The sequence below is a fragment of the Mytilinidion resinicola genome, assembly GCF_010093595.1.
Source record: "Mytilinidion resinicola strain CBS 304.34 unplaced genomic scaffold BDZ99scaffold_9, whole genome shotgun sequence".
In the NCBI taxonomy this organism is placed as follows: domain Eukaryota; kingdom Fungi; phylum Ascomycota; class Dothideomycetes; order Mytilinidiales; family Mytilinidiaceae; genus Mytilinidion; species Mytilinidion resinicola.
Genome location: NW_022985445.1, coordinates 341,307 through 356,209, shown reverse-complemented (window position 1 = coordinate 356,209; position 14,903 = coordinate 341,307). Strand labels below are relative to the sequence as shown.

The following is a 14,903-nucleotide window of genomic DNA, read 5'->3' as shown; positions in this document are numbered from 1 at the left end:
GGGTACACTCCTAACGATTTCGGTAATCGATCACCCGCTATCTTTGTGATATCGCAAACATATACATATTCACCACTTCCACGCCCTGTCACCGCCAGGGTTGAGGTGTCCATTGCTTTTTATTCGGATCATATTTGCACATTTATGTCGTTTCATCTAGTATATGATTCGTCCTGCCCGGTATCTAGCGAGCTGAGTTTGGGCGTTCGCTAAATTATATCCTTGTAAAGTGAGCATGATTTAGGTTGTTTTGGATTATATACGGGATATGGGTGTAGAGAAGGATGGGCGTTTTAGTCTTCAAACTTTCGGCCTTCTTACGGTCCCGGATTGGTTGAATGGGGTTGGGCTTAGGACGTACGACAATCAAATTCTTGAATCACAAGACAGGACACAGAAGAATGAAGGCTAGACGGTCATTAGGATTAAGAGAAGCAATATGTTACGATGACAAGCACAATCTTCCCACTGTATTGGTTTTTGTGTGATAGTTCGTATTGGTGTTTATGTGATAGGCGAGGCGGGGTCCACGAGCGCCAAGATTTCGCGGGGCTGACTCAAGCTGAACCTCTTTTCAGCTCGGCCACAGAGTCATCCTGGCTCTTGACCAGACTCAGCTCACTCACCACCGCTCTTTCGCTGCATTCTCCCTACGTCCTCCCTCAGAATTTCCTATATTACCCCGGTGACCCAATTGACCTTTTCCGAGTCCTCACAATCACCACAGCGCTGTCTTTCGCAATCTCGAGGCTCGAATTCGACTCCGCCGCATCCCCGCGAATTCCTGCCCCACCATGGCCACTGAATTGTCGATCGAGGAGAAGAAGGCTCTGATAGAGTCGAATTTGCAGGAGGTGTTGAATCCAGAGATTATAGACGCGGTATTGAAGGAGGGGCGGCCACTGAAGATATACTGGGGTACGTTTTGTCCACTTTAGGAGGATAGAAAGACCTCGTTAGGATTTCGACTGGAACAAGAACATGGTCTGGAGTTGCAAGTGTGCTAACTTATACCCTCTCCATAGGCACTGCAACGACTGGAAGGCCACACTGCGGATACTTCGTGCCGTGTTTGAAGTTGGCCGAGTTCTTAAAGGCGGGATGCAATGTCAAAGTCCTGTACGATATATTTATACGCAACAATAGCTTTGGAGGGATATACTGATGCGCTGCGCAGTCTGGCAGATATCCATGCCTTCTTGGACAACCTCAAAGCGCCCATCGAGCTGGTCAAACTTCGCGCCGAGTAAGCTTAAGAACCCCGGACATGCTTCTGGAGAAACTTACAAGTCGAAACAGATACTACAAGCTCGTAATCACCGAGCTATTGAAGGCCGTGAACGTTCCAATCGATAAACTCACCTTCACACTAGGATCGGACTACCAGTTAACGCCCGGATATACGATGGATTTGCTCCGGTTGAGCACGGCGGTCACAGAGCATGATGCGAAGAGGGCGGGTGCGGAAGTTGTGAAGCAAGTGGATAATGCGCCGCTGAGCGGCCTGATCTATCCGTTGATGTGAGTTTTTGTCCCAAGGTTGCTGCAAAGCATATGTCTAATGTGGAAATCCTAGGCAAGCACTTGACGAGGAATACCTTGATGTTGATGCACAGTTTGGAGGTACATGATCACCAGCCCACGCAAATCGGAATGCTTCTAATAAGTGTCACAGGTGTTGATCAACGTAAAATATTCGCGCTGGCCAAAGACGTCCTACCTCGTGTAGGCTTCAAGGAGCGTGCCCATTTGATGAACCCCATGGTGCCAGGTCTACAAGGCGGCAAGATGAGCTCGAGCGACCCTGACAGCAAGATCGATCTTCTCGATACCCCCGATGACGTTCGCAAGAAGCTGAAGAAAGCCTTCTGTCCGCCTAAGCAGGTTGAGGAGAACGGCGTGCTCTCCTTTACCGAGTTTGTTCTGCTACCTGCAGGAACACTAAAGTACGGAAAACCACAGTTCGTGGTCGAGCGGAGAGACGCGGAGCCGCTAGTGTACACTAATATCAAGCAGATGCAGGACGATTGGAGGAATGACGTGGTATGTCCTCTCTACTCCCTCTCTCTCCCTCTCCATCATTATCATGTCCACGAATTCAAAACAGAAGTTAATGTCCACCTAGCTCACTCCTCAACTCCTTAAACCCGCTGTCACCGATGCCCTTATAGCTCTGTTGGCCCCCATCCAAGCTGCCTACAAAGCTTCCAAGGAATTCCAGGAAATCGAGAAGAAGGCCTACCCGCCACCACCAGCACCGGAGAAGAAGAAGAAGGTGAAAAAGGACAAGGGAACCTTCTACCCCAAAAAAGTCGAGGCGAAGCCAGACGGCCATGTCGAAGGTGCGGATGCCGCGAAAGTCAATCTAGGAACAGAAGGCGGCGAGAAGGCTATCGAGACCCTGACGCTTGGGGAGAAGTCGTAGGATCGAACGTGTCTAGGATAGATGCATTAGATTTGGAAGCATTGTGCATGTAGGGCCTGGAGTGTAGGTGTTCAAATAGGTCTTCTTCAACTTCTCTTCCAAAGGTTCGCAAAGAAGCTAGCATGGGAATACCGCAGCTTAAATTTGTCTATACACGGACGCAATTGGACTCGAACTACTCGATACCCGCTCTGGAGTCCTGTAGTCTCTGCAAAAAGCGACGCTCCCCTAACCAGATGATACATACATACATTCACTATCCCACACGTGATACTCACGTTACCAATCTACGACGTTTCAAAAAGGATAGGAGTCTACACAACTCAAATCCCGGCTCGTTATACTCAAAGTTGTAAGAGCCAACTAATACTTGAGCATACGTTACAGGTAGTCCAGACCCGGGCTCAGCGTCCATATCCAACCAAGCCCTCGGTCTCATCCCTTTCATACTGACTGACGGAATTAAACTGATACACAACCTTTGGGTCGTTCACTGATTTTGAGAAAACTCTAGCTTACTGATAGAGAGGATGGGTCATTCACTAGATGCAAACTTAACAACAGATCATGCTCTAGGGAGGGACGGGCCGACCAATTTTCACTCTCCAACCGCTGAAAACCAGACCTCTCTCAATAAAGACACGGCAGATGCAACGTCTGGTAATTACTACACGTACCCCCACTCGGCACATCACTCCCCGTTCGGAGATAAACACTACAATAGTCGCCCGCTAACGCACACGCCAGGAAATTCAACTCTACGTGATGCCTCAGGTGTTAGCGGGTCCCCCTGAAACCCGCACCCAGCTCCCGTTTCAGCACCACAACCCCGTGATTCCACCATCCAGCACTCCACTGACGGTATAGAGCAATTCGACGCTCTATCCTGAAACCCATACCGTAGAGTTTCCGTTTCTTCCCGAATAGTCGGAAGCGCGACCGAATAATCGCGGGTTTGGGGGAAGTATCAGAAACTCGGCTTTTGCGCTTCACTTCGAAACCGAACCCTCGTGTATCGAGGCTGGCTGCAGCGAAGATTGGGGGCTGGAAATGTATTGTAGAAAGAGCGGGAGTGGGGAGCGGGGGAGAAAGGTTTTTGTAATATCGAACTCATCTCATACTCTCTCTCTCTCTTTGCTACCAAGCTTTCTCTTCCGTTCGCTCCGTGGATAGGCCTACTTTCATGCCTTTTCTTTCACATCGTCACTTCAGGTCTAGGTGTTGCGCAGACTATCCATCCGCCATGTCCATGCTCATTTCGTTCCATATTGCTATCGTCAGCAGCGCTATCGCAGCCAATCGATGCCATGCCATCTCCCCGTGGTGTGCATGATTCAGAATCACCGCAAACCGCACGCCGCTGCTCCTGGAAGAGCAATCACAGGGACAGCTATATCTTATTCTTGACGAACGATGCTCAGAACGCGGTTGTAGCGGTACCCATCGCAGCGGATGGGGACGCTTTCGGGTTAGGGGTCCACTGTTACTGCAACTGGCGGCCCAGGTTTCGAATGCTATTGACGGTAAGCACCAATACGACGAGCGCGCCGGATAAACTGGTTGGCCAGTCTTTCTCGAACGGTTTGTTGGACAGGTATGCCCCACCTCAAAAGTTCTAAACGATCGCAGGTTAACAAACTTCCCGGAACCTGTTTCGTGTCGGATGTGGCGGTGAGGAGCGTGCTGGAGATGGGCCTTGCGGGACGCGAGGGTCCTGGCGACGGTGGATCTGAGCGCGGATATCTGCTAGCTGGGGTACGTAATCCTTACAGTGGTATCGAGCATATCCCTCACCAGCCCCCATGATTCCAAAAAACCGAAAGATGCAGATCTTCCCCCATCTTCTCGACCATAGAAGGCCCTAGACCTTACTTTCCCTATCCGCTGATCTTTTTCGCATACACTCTCAAACAGTACGTCTCGCTCTAGTCATCGGTGGCTCGCTTTTTTTTTTGAGAGAATTTGGATCATCGTTGCAAGCTACACTGTGGCCCTCGGTATCACGTCTCTCCATAATAGTAGTAGTGCGGGTGGAGGGATGACGAGGTATGAGGCAGGATGAGAGGCATGAGGAGGCATGGAGGCATTGATAAGGAAGGGTACGTGGGGTGAGATGAGTGTACAGACGGTGATTATGAGGCATCGTAGCGGCGGGTGACAATGTCTGAAGCGGTTGGAGGTTGGTCAAAAGCGTCAAATTCGAAGGTGCGAAATCAGATCGAAGGGCTTCAGACAAGAGCAGACAAGGGTCACGAGGCAATGCATCAACCAAAGAGAGCAGTGATGAGACGGAAGTGTTATATTGATTGAGGTTATGGACGAGTGGTATGAAGATGTGTGTAAGGAGGGGGTGTTACGAACAAATGAAAGACAACCGAAGCAAAGAAAACCGCTATCCACCACTACTCGACAAGAATATGCTTAGGAGAAATGGGCAAGTGAATGAAAAATCGATGACGATCGATGCTGGAGCTCAAGCAGCCATCGCCGGCGCGCTGCTAATAGTTGCAGGTGCAGGTGCATCCTGAACTTGAGTCCCCCCAAACGTAGCAGCCCTAGGCGGAGGACCCTGAGATGAAGCATCCTGAGACGGACGACTCTGAGACGGAGGACCGGACATTGACTGTGGCCTCGCAACCATGGACTCCTTGCTCTGGTACTGTTGCGCACTCTGACCGTTTGGCTTACCCTCCTGGGCGATGGACTCCTTCTCCTGTTGCATCAGGGTACAGCAGGTACAGCAGCAGGATTTGAGGCAGTCGGTGCATAGGTTTCCGTCCAGTTTGTATTTACGGCGGGCTTCCGTTTCTTGAGCGCAGACAAGAATCCAGGCGCATGGGCCCAGGCAGTAATAGACGACGCACTGTAGGCAATTAGCGGGGTGCTATGAGCCCTCGCTCGAGTGGAGGGGAGGGAAAGAGTCAGGAATGCAAACTCAACGGTGAGGGATAGAAGGAAAAGTAGGTACCATAACGTTCACAGGCCCAAAATTGGTCATGTTGCCGTCATTCTCCATCCGATGAGTCGATTTTCCGAACGTCACACATGGACAACAATATGTAAGGAAACCTATTGAAGTGGGAACACTTGTCAGCAGTGGCCCAACTGGAACATGGTAAACGGAACGAGTGAAAAAACTTACATAGTTCCGGCGGCACGCAGCAGTCAAATAAATTGGCAGTGCGCGCCTGCTTTGGGCCAGTCGAAGGTGGTGCCGATGCCTCATTGACGACATTGTTGAAGCGGTTGTTCCAGTTGTCCATGTTTTGGGCCGGATGGCCGGCGGTCTGAGGATAAGTAGGGCTCGACATGATGAATGCAAAGAAGCGATGCAAGCGGTGGGATGTGAAGTTCAGAGAGTGGTCGAGCAATACCGAGAATGAGACGAGAACAAGACGAAAGTGAGACGGAGAGTGAGACGAGAGCGGAGTAATGGATGAGAGTAATGGATGGGAGCTCGGTGTTGCTGGTTGACAATGCTGCGGAAATGGAATGTAAGAGAAAAGGTCGAGAAGACGCAGGCGGCGGAGATGAAATAAACAAAGTAGCAGGGGTGTTATCCCTCTTTCGTGAGTTGTGGGTGGAAAGCAGAAGCCATGTTCTCGTCTTGGAGAAGGCGCCTGCTAGGTGGGAAGTCACGCTTGCCATTTGTGCGCAGCCGTCAAGCTCAACGCCTCGTCGGAAGTCTGTGTACACTCGTTTCTGACCGAAGGGCTGGTTTCTGGAGGCAATTTGCAGGATGATGTTGGAGTTGCAGGCCTAATTTGGGCATTGTTATGAGGCTTGCTTCCAGAGCCTCGCTCAGGTCGGGCAGCAGTAGACCTCATTGCAGACCGCAAGGGAAGTGGCTGATATTGAATCAGACCATCACAGGTGATACAGTCTAACAATTGTGAGGCACTTAGAGTGAGGTCTGCTTGGTGCGAGGAAGGAGATACATACGATGACATGAAGGAGCGTGGCCCATTGGTGCCAGGAGCAATGTCCATGGCCTAGACGATCTTGATGAGGATAAGGCGGAACGGGACGGGGCAACGAGAGAAGGAGAGTTGTCGTAGGCGGAGCCTCGAGGTTACAATCTTAGGTGACTCCTTACTCAAAACTTTGAAATGGATCACAACACTCGGAAAGGAGAACCGTAGATAAAATTTCATCGATTGATTAAATCCCTCCTAATGACATAACCTACATACACGACATCCTCCGAATTCAGTTCCTGGTAATTCAATATCATCATTTCAGAAAGGGTAACCCAACCTGACCTAATCCAAATCCCCCGTCATGCTCTCCGGCGAAAAAAATCCAGGAGCTCAAAGGTAAACCTAAATCCATTCCAATAACAGCATAGGGGGGAATCTTGATAAAAAAGGACAAATACGACTAAGCGCTCAGACGCAGCATGCTCCCAAAAATTAACACGCAAATGAACCAATGTGACCAAAATAAAGACGAAAGTCTCCGAAGGCGAAGGACATCGCCAAAGCGAACGTGGGTGGGAACGTGACTGCAGGTCGGAATGCAATCACTGGAATGAAGCTCATTATCAAGAACTGGGAAAAATGAGATCGGTTGGGGGGTATTACTTTGTACAGTGTCTCCGAGATTAGAGTGATGATAGATGAAATCACGCAAGCACGACTGAGATCGCCCGCGGAGCCAGTCCCGAGCTAAGAGGGTAGTATTGAATAGAAATGTGTCGGAGAGTAGCTCGGAGCTGAATGTGGCGTGTGTCGAAGATCTTTGGAGATCTTGATGAGGCATCTTTGCGATCACTTGGACGACGTGACGATAATTTTCCCCTCTGAAAAGGCCACGACAGAGGCATATGGGGATGAGTCAAGATTTGTAGCTGGGAATGACTTCTTCGTGGAGCCCACGCCGGTGCTAGGATCCCGTTCAATCAAAAGCACTCTCTTCTTGAACCATGCTGGAATCCTCTCTGAGCTTCTGCATTGAGCTCTTCCGTTGGTTGTTGAGGCCCATGTTGACAAGTAGCATACCACTTTCTCTACGCCTCTGCTTAACGTCTCTGGAATTGTCCGCCTGAAGAGCTCCATTGAGACTGCCAAATCCATCGCCGTGTGGTTGTGGAGGATTGTACTGAGGCTGGCTGTAGTGCGGTGCGTCGTAGCTCGGCTGAAGCGGTATAAAACCGGTATCATAACCTGCATGTTGCTGATGCTGACCTGGATGTGGAAACGCGCTAGGCTGTTGGAAAGACGTTTGGTTGTATGCTGGTGTGGGTAAGTCCTGGAACATTTGTCGACGAGGAGAGCGTATGGCGTCAGAGCTGGGAACCGGAGCGTTGATGGTTATCTCATGAATAGGAGAATTTGCCTCTTCGACAGGAGTGCCGAAGATGTCGACATAGTCCGTCAAGAACATAGATATGAGTGGAGCAGGAATATTGAGAGTGGGAGCGAACACAATGCCAACGTTCCTAACAGTCATCTTGTTGAGATCCGCGTTGTTGACAATATCAATGAGGAAGGATGATAGTGCCTGTATCAACTCGCAATTGGCTCTGGGTAATTTGTGAACAAGTACGTTGAAAGCAGCGATTTTCTTCTCTCTCTCGTCAAGATCTGTGTTATTAGTATACGGCTTGTCGTAGCGATATGTGGATTTGCTTACCAAGAACCTTCAAGAAGTCAAGATGTAGTTCGCGTGTCAATACTGAGGCTGGCAATTCCCGGAGGTACAGCTTGAGCAGTGAAGCAACAGCGTGCACATCGTAATACTGACCATCAAGCAGCCTGATGTCGCCCTCGGTGTTGAAGCGCTCGCGAAGCGCTTTGATGACAATGTTAGAACCACTGAGCCTGAAAATTCCTTCCTCCTTGTATGCATTCTTGGCTTTCAAGTACTCCAAGCATCGATAGACCACAGCAGGAAGGAAGAGATCTACACCAACAGGCTGGCTAAATTCCACCGCCTCCGCAAGTGGAATACCAAACACGTTACGAGCTGGGTGGTGAAGTTCCGGTTGTTGAATGGGCTGCCCAATGGCTAGTTGACCAGGCGCGAGATCAGATGAGGACCTTCCTCTGAACCCAAATATGCTTCGCTTTTTATCTTTCACGTTGGCAGGAGCCAAAGTTTTATTACCCCAGAACTCTGCATTCTGGATAACGACACCGTTGGTGGGTGCAGAAATGGAAGGATGATTGTGCATGTCTCCAGAGAATGCAGTGTGTTGGGGAGAATCCATCGTCCCGTCACGCTGGTTAGGTCCTCGAGGAACAGGCGCTTCGCCAGCAACAGTGTCGTCGTATTTCATTCCCTGAAGAGTATCTTGACTGCCTCCATCTGGACTCTCTTTTGCCTTTGATCGACCAAGCTCTTGGATACCTTTAGGGAAGCCAAGCCCACGAGCAGATCCTGAGTCTTTTTCGGTAGGAGATGTTGTTTGATTTAGATCTTGGGGATCAACATGCTGAAGCAAGGCTTCTACCCACATGTCCCGTTCCTCGTCGCTCTCGGCACAAAGCACGTGGCGGACTAAGCTGGAAGAATCTTTTCGTTTCGGCTCTAGGATGAGGAACGCATGTCGATACTGGTTATCAGCATCGTCATCCCGTCGGGATGGAGACTGGTTCGACTGTTGCTGGGATTGCTTGCCGATCTGGGCATTCTGTAATTTGATGGTCCCGAGATGTGCGCCACCAGCAGCCTCATAATATCGGAATTCAGGGCCTTCAAGAATGAAGTATCGAGCTTTCCATCCACCGAAATTCTTGCCGCGTTTGGTCAAGTAGCCTTCTTTGCGTGCCTTGCCTTTCGATACCGACGATATTGAGGGAGCTGTCGCGGAATCTGGCGAAGTTCGAGGATCGTCAGTTTCAGCTCCAATAACGTCGCTTGAGAAAAAGCCGCACACCAAAAGTGCGGCTCGTTCATTCATCGGCGTATCCAGCATGACCTCGAAGTAACTGTTCAGGGCTGTTCGTCGCGCGTCAATTTTCGCCGGGGCGTGTCCACTAAAAAGACCACGATCAGGTAATTTGCCATGGAAATCGCAAAGAGCCCTCAATTGCTGGTCAAGATTCGGGAGCGCAACTATAGTCTTCTCTACCCGCCATAGTTGCTGTCCGTTTGAACGGGCGTGGATTGCCAGGATATAGACGGGGTCTTCCTCCTGAGGTTTTGGCATCATGATACTCAATCGAGATGGCCTCATCCGAGATGAGTAAACCTTCACATCGATGGATGGCAGCGCATTTGGAGGAAGGAGTAGGCCTGGGTACTGGTCTGACACTAGTCCTCGGTAGATTTGTTCCGTTGGGCTAGATGTATCTGAATCTGGACTGTGCTGGGCTGTTGAAGGAGGCATCAAGCGATTCAATGAAGATCCCTGCTGGTTTACTTGTTGAGCGTGAACTTCTGCTCTCGCTAAATGAGGAGAGGTGAAAGAAAGGGGCGTATTAGGCGGAAGAGGAATTGGCTGTCGTGGTGCTCGTGGGGACAGAGGCATACCATTCATGCCAGATCGTGGAGACATGGGAGGCGACGCTATCGACTGCTTGGGGCCTCTTGGCAGAGGTGAGCCTATCGGTCTGTCGCCCGGCCTCGGGCTGAGAGGAAGTCCTGGGCTCATAAGGGGGGGAGACACGATGCTTCGCTGTGTGATCATGGAGCCCTCCGAATTTGTAGGGCTTAGCATAGCGTTCAGAGAATTAGAAGCTGGTGGGAGGCGTGGTGAAGCAGGTAGTCCATAATTTTGAGCTGGGCTTATGGGGCGATATGCTGGGGTTTCTGTGATGGGAATCGGATTTTCCGCAATAGGCTTCTTCTCCTCAACTGGTGGTGCTTCCGATGGTGGCTTGCTCTTGCTTTTACTCTTCTTCTTTTTTGACCTGCTGCGCGCATCCTGATCTTTGCTCATAAGAGCTTCCCGAAGACGATCGTCCTCCTCACGAGTCTTTCGGCGTCCACGATCTACAACTGGAATCTCGTCAACCTCTAACACATCATCGTAGTCAGAATCGTCGTCCCCGCCCACAGATGCTTGATGCAGGTGTGAGCTTGGCTTATTGGGCATTGAAAGATCCAGAGGAGCGGGAGGTGCCTTTCTCAACGGCTGCGAGGTTTTGTCCACAGGAGCCTGGAACACTCCTCCGCCGATGACTGGAGTTGCTTGGGTCAGCGAAAGCGATGGAGCATTCGTGTGATGGCTCTGTGTCACCGGCACAGCAGCTTGCTGATTCACAGACACATGGTCGTCACGAGACTGCTCGAGGGGCTGTGCCATTCCAGCGGTATTTGCAAGCGCGTCTAATCCTAGTCCCTGATGGTAGACTTGCAAGGGCTTGACAGAGTAATCTGTTGGAGATGTGGCGGGCGAAGAGCCGTGGTTAGATGCAGACTCGGCCGGTTTGATTGGAGAGTGCATCAGGTCTGCCTCCTCGTACGCGTGGGACCTGTCAGGCCCTTGGCCGTGCGGGGAAGCTCTATGCTCGGTGCCATCGACGGTAGTCTTACTGTCCTGTCTCTCGCTTAGAGCTGGCGATTGACTGTCCTCGCGTTCCACGGCAGGGTTTGACTTTTGAGTAGCGTTGGGTAAAGGCGGTACCTGAGACAGGTGCTCTTTTAGTTTCTTGCGGTAACGTTCCTTCTCCTTCAACGACTTTTCGAGGTCCTTGTTCAAGCCCAGTATCATTGCTCTTTGTTTCTCCACCAGTCTCCACAGCTGGGCGTTGTGAGAAGAGGCGCTTTGCTTTTGGTTCCATAGTGTGAGAAGAGCAGCTTCGGGGGAGCCAGCCGCGGCAATGAGGCTGGCCATGTCGGGGGGGTTCGTGGAGGAGGCATCCTGGGACGACTTGTACGAGTGCGATGCAGTGGACTTGTGTGACTGGGAGGTATTTGAGGATATCGACGAGACCTGCGAGTCTATGGAGGTGTTGCGGGCAACGGTAGGGCGTGGATCCGCTCGGTTCGGGCGCGATGGGGGGAGCATGGCGGTGGGCGAGGAGGGAGGGGAGAAGCCGCTGGAGGAGGAGAGGACAGGCGCGGACACGTTTCGAAACTGGGCATACGACGACGCTTTCGGTGTGTAGGCTCCGCCCCGATCCGTGGTACTCGGCAGGAATGGTGAGGCCTGGTTGGGCTCGTGGGAGCCGCGACTGGCGGGCTCTTCACTGGCGAGCAGAGCCTCCAGCTTCTCGCGCGGCGAGCGTGGCGAGTCGTGATAGGAGGCGTGGAAGGGCGAGCGCGGCGAATGAGGGTTTCTGTAGTCTACAGTTGAGGTGTGCGTCGTCTGCTGCAGAGGGCTGGGGATTGGCTTGCGCCGGCTGCTCTGCGGCGCTGGGCGGGAGGGCAGGATGCTCGGGCGAGAGGGGGTGGACTCGCGCAGGGCGCGAATGCTGTCGGCCAGAGAGGTGGTGGAGGAGGGCGGTTTGGAGGCTGCGGTCGACGCGGACTGCTGGAGCGAGGATGCTGCGCCGTCGTCCCCGGGCGCGGAGGGAGCATTGCGACCCTGGAGCATGGCCTGGTGCTGATACTGGCTCAAACCAGCTTAGGCGGGCGGCGGGCGGCGGGCTGTCCAGATTGGACCCCTCTGTAACCAGACAGGTGTGGGGAGGAGTGGTGTTTCGGGCGGGCGAGGGTCGTAGACGCCGGCTCGCGCACTGCAGTCGTGGGCAGACCGGCAGGACACGCAGGATTTCTACCAGGCCTGGAGTCAGCGTCAGTGGGAATCACAGGTCAGCCGGGGAGGTGTCGTCGAGACATGGGGCGCCAGCAACGGGTGCGAGCGGCTGGAGTGATGGCAGCTTTATTGCAGGGTTGCAATATGGACTATGAAGGCGAAAGATGCAGGAACACCGTCACTCATCCACGCCATGCCCAGCGCCTGTGACAGCCCGCAGGACCACGGCCGCCCGCCTTTGTTCGCTTGGCCAGCCGCCGCCGAAAGCGCCGCGCTGAAACGACCCAGAAAGCACCTCCACTCCACCACCGACCCGACCAGAGACCTGCACACGCCGTGCCCGTCGTGCCAGTTGCTCGGGGCGCCAGATTGCGGCCGCGGCGGGCAATTGGCTGTCGACAGGAGCCCGTCCATGGCGAATGGCCCTCTCGAATGATGAGCGACGACGCTGCCACACTGCCGCCACCCAGAGCTCCACGGCTCCACACGCGTCGCAGCAGTCTCGAGGCTCCCATGCGCGGAACTATCATGGCTGATGGTACGGGCGTGCTGTGATTGGCTGGGTGTGGCGACGAGGTGTGATGCTCCCGTGGGCGTGCAGCGCTTCAAGCGGTCAAAAAAGGAGTCAGTGCTGAACGCCCTGCGAGCTGCTCCTGATTGGACGCTGGCTATCATCATCTCGACAGGCGCTGCGAAGCTTTTGGGTTCTCCGAGATTGAGGCCCGGAGACGTTCCCTTTGGGCGCAGCGTGCAGCATGCAGCGTTCGTGGATTCACACCCGCAGCTTCACCGGCGAGGCCCGTCAATTTGGCCCTCTTGCGCGCGCCTGTCCCGAGTCTGACGAGAACTGTGCCCGTCGTCGCCACAGGTGCCACGACGGCTGGCGTTTGGGGCTGGGCGCGTGCTCCTACCTCCAGCCGAAACGCTGTCACAGCAGGGTGAATTGGACCTATTGGGCGCTGCACTTCAGAAACCCTCGACGCTCCGACGACCAGCCGAGTCGTACGATTCTGCCGCCCTGATCCTCTCTCGCGAATAAAGCTGGCGATGGCGCCGCTTCTTTTTGTTTTCTTTTGAAACGCTCTCGCTGCGGGGACGCTCTCCAGCGCACCTCGAAGGCCGCCGCACCACGACGACGTCGCCTCTTGTGCGACGCTCCATCTCCCGCCAGGATCTATCCGAAGCTTGATCCAGCTGCAGCTCCTTCTCCCCGTGCTGTTGCTGGCCGTGCAAGGTGCCAGCCCTGGCCTGCCCGTGCCGGGAGCCGCTAATTGCGCACGCCGGACTACTGCAGGTCCAGATCTGGCGAGCCGATGCGTTAATAGCAGTCCGGGGAACGTCCGCTCTCTTGCGCCATCGCTGCAACGGCAATATCGCGCCCACCACGGAATGTATCCCTCATTTGCACCCAAGTCTCACCCTGCGTGCTCCTCGTGGGCTCCGTTACGCAGTTTCACTCTCGCCTCGCTCCGTGTAACCACGTAGCCTGCTGTAACGTTACGCTCACTCAAGGACGCTTCAGCCCTAGCCGGACCTCATTTCTGGCGCCGAGGACGTGGATTGGCTGCTTCCATTCGGCACCATCTTACATATATTGCCCGGAATCCGCCCGTGATGATCAGATATCCAGTCCTTTCGGCATCGATCAGATCGCCAAAGCGGCGAGAAGGATTGCTGCGCCTCGTCATTCTCAATATCGGCCGCGCCACATCGCTGTGTGACGCTTAGTACGTCGAAAATGCTGATTTGATTTACACTAACGCTCGCCCGGCCAAGTCCCTCTGGATCTGTCCTGCGATTTACTTAACGCACTCACTCTTCACCGGAGTGCGGACCGACTTTTCAGTGTTCTATTGACAACTCGACCACACTCATCCTCGCCTCAACGTTAACTACTCGAAGACCCTCGACACAAGCATAGCCCCGTCCCACCCCCAGAAGATCCCCAAATACACCATCCTCACCGTAATCAGCAAACACCGCAAGCAAATTATTGCCAAGCCGAGACTCTGCCCATGCCACGCCCGTGCCCCCGGGAGCCCGCCGATCCGATAGACGAAAACCTCACTAATCCAGCCCATCGAACGCCTCAAGCTCGAGCTTTTCTAACCTTTATTGAGCCGCCCCACACGTGGAAGACGCACTAGCGCACCTAGGCTGGCGGTGTTCGGCTGCGTCGATGCATGGTCGATCGCGTTCGCCGGCTGTGTCTTACGCACACGTCAGCGCGAGGGGGGCTTTACCTTGTAGGTTAATGGACGAGATGGAGTGGTTGGTGATGAGTGGGTTTCTGACGGATCGGCGGGGAGGGTGGGACGGGGTAGTGCCGCCTTTTTTGGTAGAGTGGAGTGGAGTGTGGCTATGTTTAGAGGATTGCAGGGACGTAGAGGCTTGGGTGCGTGACAGTGGTGTTTTATAGTATTTGTAATTATGCAGGGTATTTTTTTTGGGACTGTTGATGTTCTACGGCTTGAGAGTAACTATCTGAGACTGATTCGAAACTTTTGGGGGAACACGAGACGCGCGTTCGAAGAAGGCACATGATCGTGTCTATAGCTCCATCATACTATACTATACATACATACAACAAACTCCTAGCAAAACCAATCTCTTACCTTAAAGTCCTCCAGCCCTCTCCCCATCTCAACCCGGATTCTACGCACACCACGCTCGTCACATGCTAACCGCGCCAACGTTCCCCCGGAAGAAGCGTAAGCATTACAGTGTGTTCCTTTGAGATCAGGAAACTTCTTACTCGATCACCTGCCATCGGGTGACTCGTGCTGTGGTCAGAACTCTATTTTGCGTGGGGTCCGAGGGGCACGTGGTTTT

At 53.1% G+C, this 14,903-nt stretch overlaps 4 protein-coding genes across 4 annotated transcripts; 1 reads left to right on the top strand and 3 right to left on the bottom strand.

Annotated features, from left to right (window-relative positions):
* Nucleotides 1-604: 604 nt before the first annotated feature.
* BDZ99DRAFT_415927 (tyrosine tRNA ligase) lies at nucleotides 605-2,719 on the top strand. Its single transcript, XM_033716773.1, has 7 exons — nucleotides 605-918; nucleotides 1,026-1,119; nucleotides 1,178-1,246; nucleotides 1,300-1,521; nucleotides 1,577-1,623; nucleotides 1,676-2,043; nucleotides 2,126-2,719. The coding sequence occupies exons 1-7, from the start codon at nucleotides 795-797 to the stop codon at nucleotides 2,423-2,425; spliced, it is 1,224 nt and encodes a 407-aa protein (XP_033576912.1). The 5' UTR covers nucleotides 605-794; the 3' UTR covers nucleotides 2,426-2,719.
* A 2,174-nt stretch (nucleotides 2,720-4,893) lies between these two features.
* BDZ99DRAFT_570581 (uncharacterized protein) lies at nucleotides 4,894-5,808 on the bottom strand. The gene is made up of 3 exons (XM_033728011.1): nucleotides 5,568-5,808; nucleotides 5,394-5,494; nucleotides 4,894-5,288 (listed from the first exon to the last, which is right to left on the bottom strand). The coding sequence occupies exons 1-3, from the start codon at nucleotides 5,734-5,736 to the stop codon at nucleotides 4,899-4,901; spliced, it is 660 nt and encodes a 219-aa protein (XP_033576911.1). The 5' UTR covers nucleotides 5,737-5,808; the 3' UTR covers nucleotides 4,894-4,898.
* Nucleotides 5,809-6,021: 213 nt separating this feature from the next.
* Nucleotides 6,022-6,559, bottom strand: BDZ99DRAFT_462580 (uncharacterized protein). The gene has a single exon (XM_033719879.1). The coding sequence runs from the start codon at nucleotides 6,412-6,414 to the stop codon at nucleotides 6,061-6,063; it is 354 nt and encodes a 117-aa protein (XP_033576910.1). The 5' UTR covers nucleotides 6,415-6,559; the 3' UTR covers nucleotides 6,022-6,060.
* A 321-nt stretch (nucleotides 6,560-6,880) lies between these two features.
* BDZ99DRAFT_462579 (RhoGAP-domain-containing protein) lies at nucleotides 6,881-9,686 on the bottom strand. The gene is made up of 3 exons (XM_033719878.1): nucleotides 8,060-9,686; nucleotides 7,009-8,010; nucleotides 6,881-6,950 (listed from the first exon to the last, which is right to left on the bottom strand). The coding sequence occupies exons 1-2, from the start codon at nucleotides 9,576-9,578 to the stop codon at nucleotides 7,322-7,324; spliced, it is 2,208 nt and encodes a 735-aa protein (XP_033576909.1). The 5' UTR covers nucleotides 9,579-9,686; the 3' UTR covers nucleotides 6,881-6,950; nucleotides 7,009-7,321.
* Nucleotides 9,687-14,903: the final 5,217 nt, after the last annotated feature.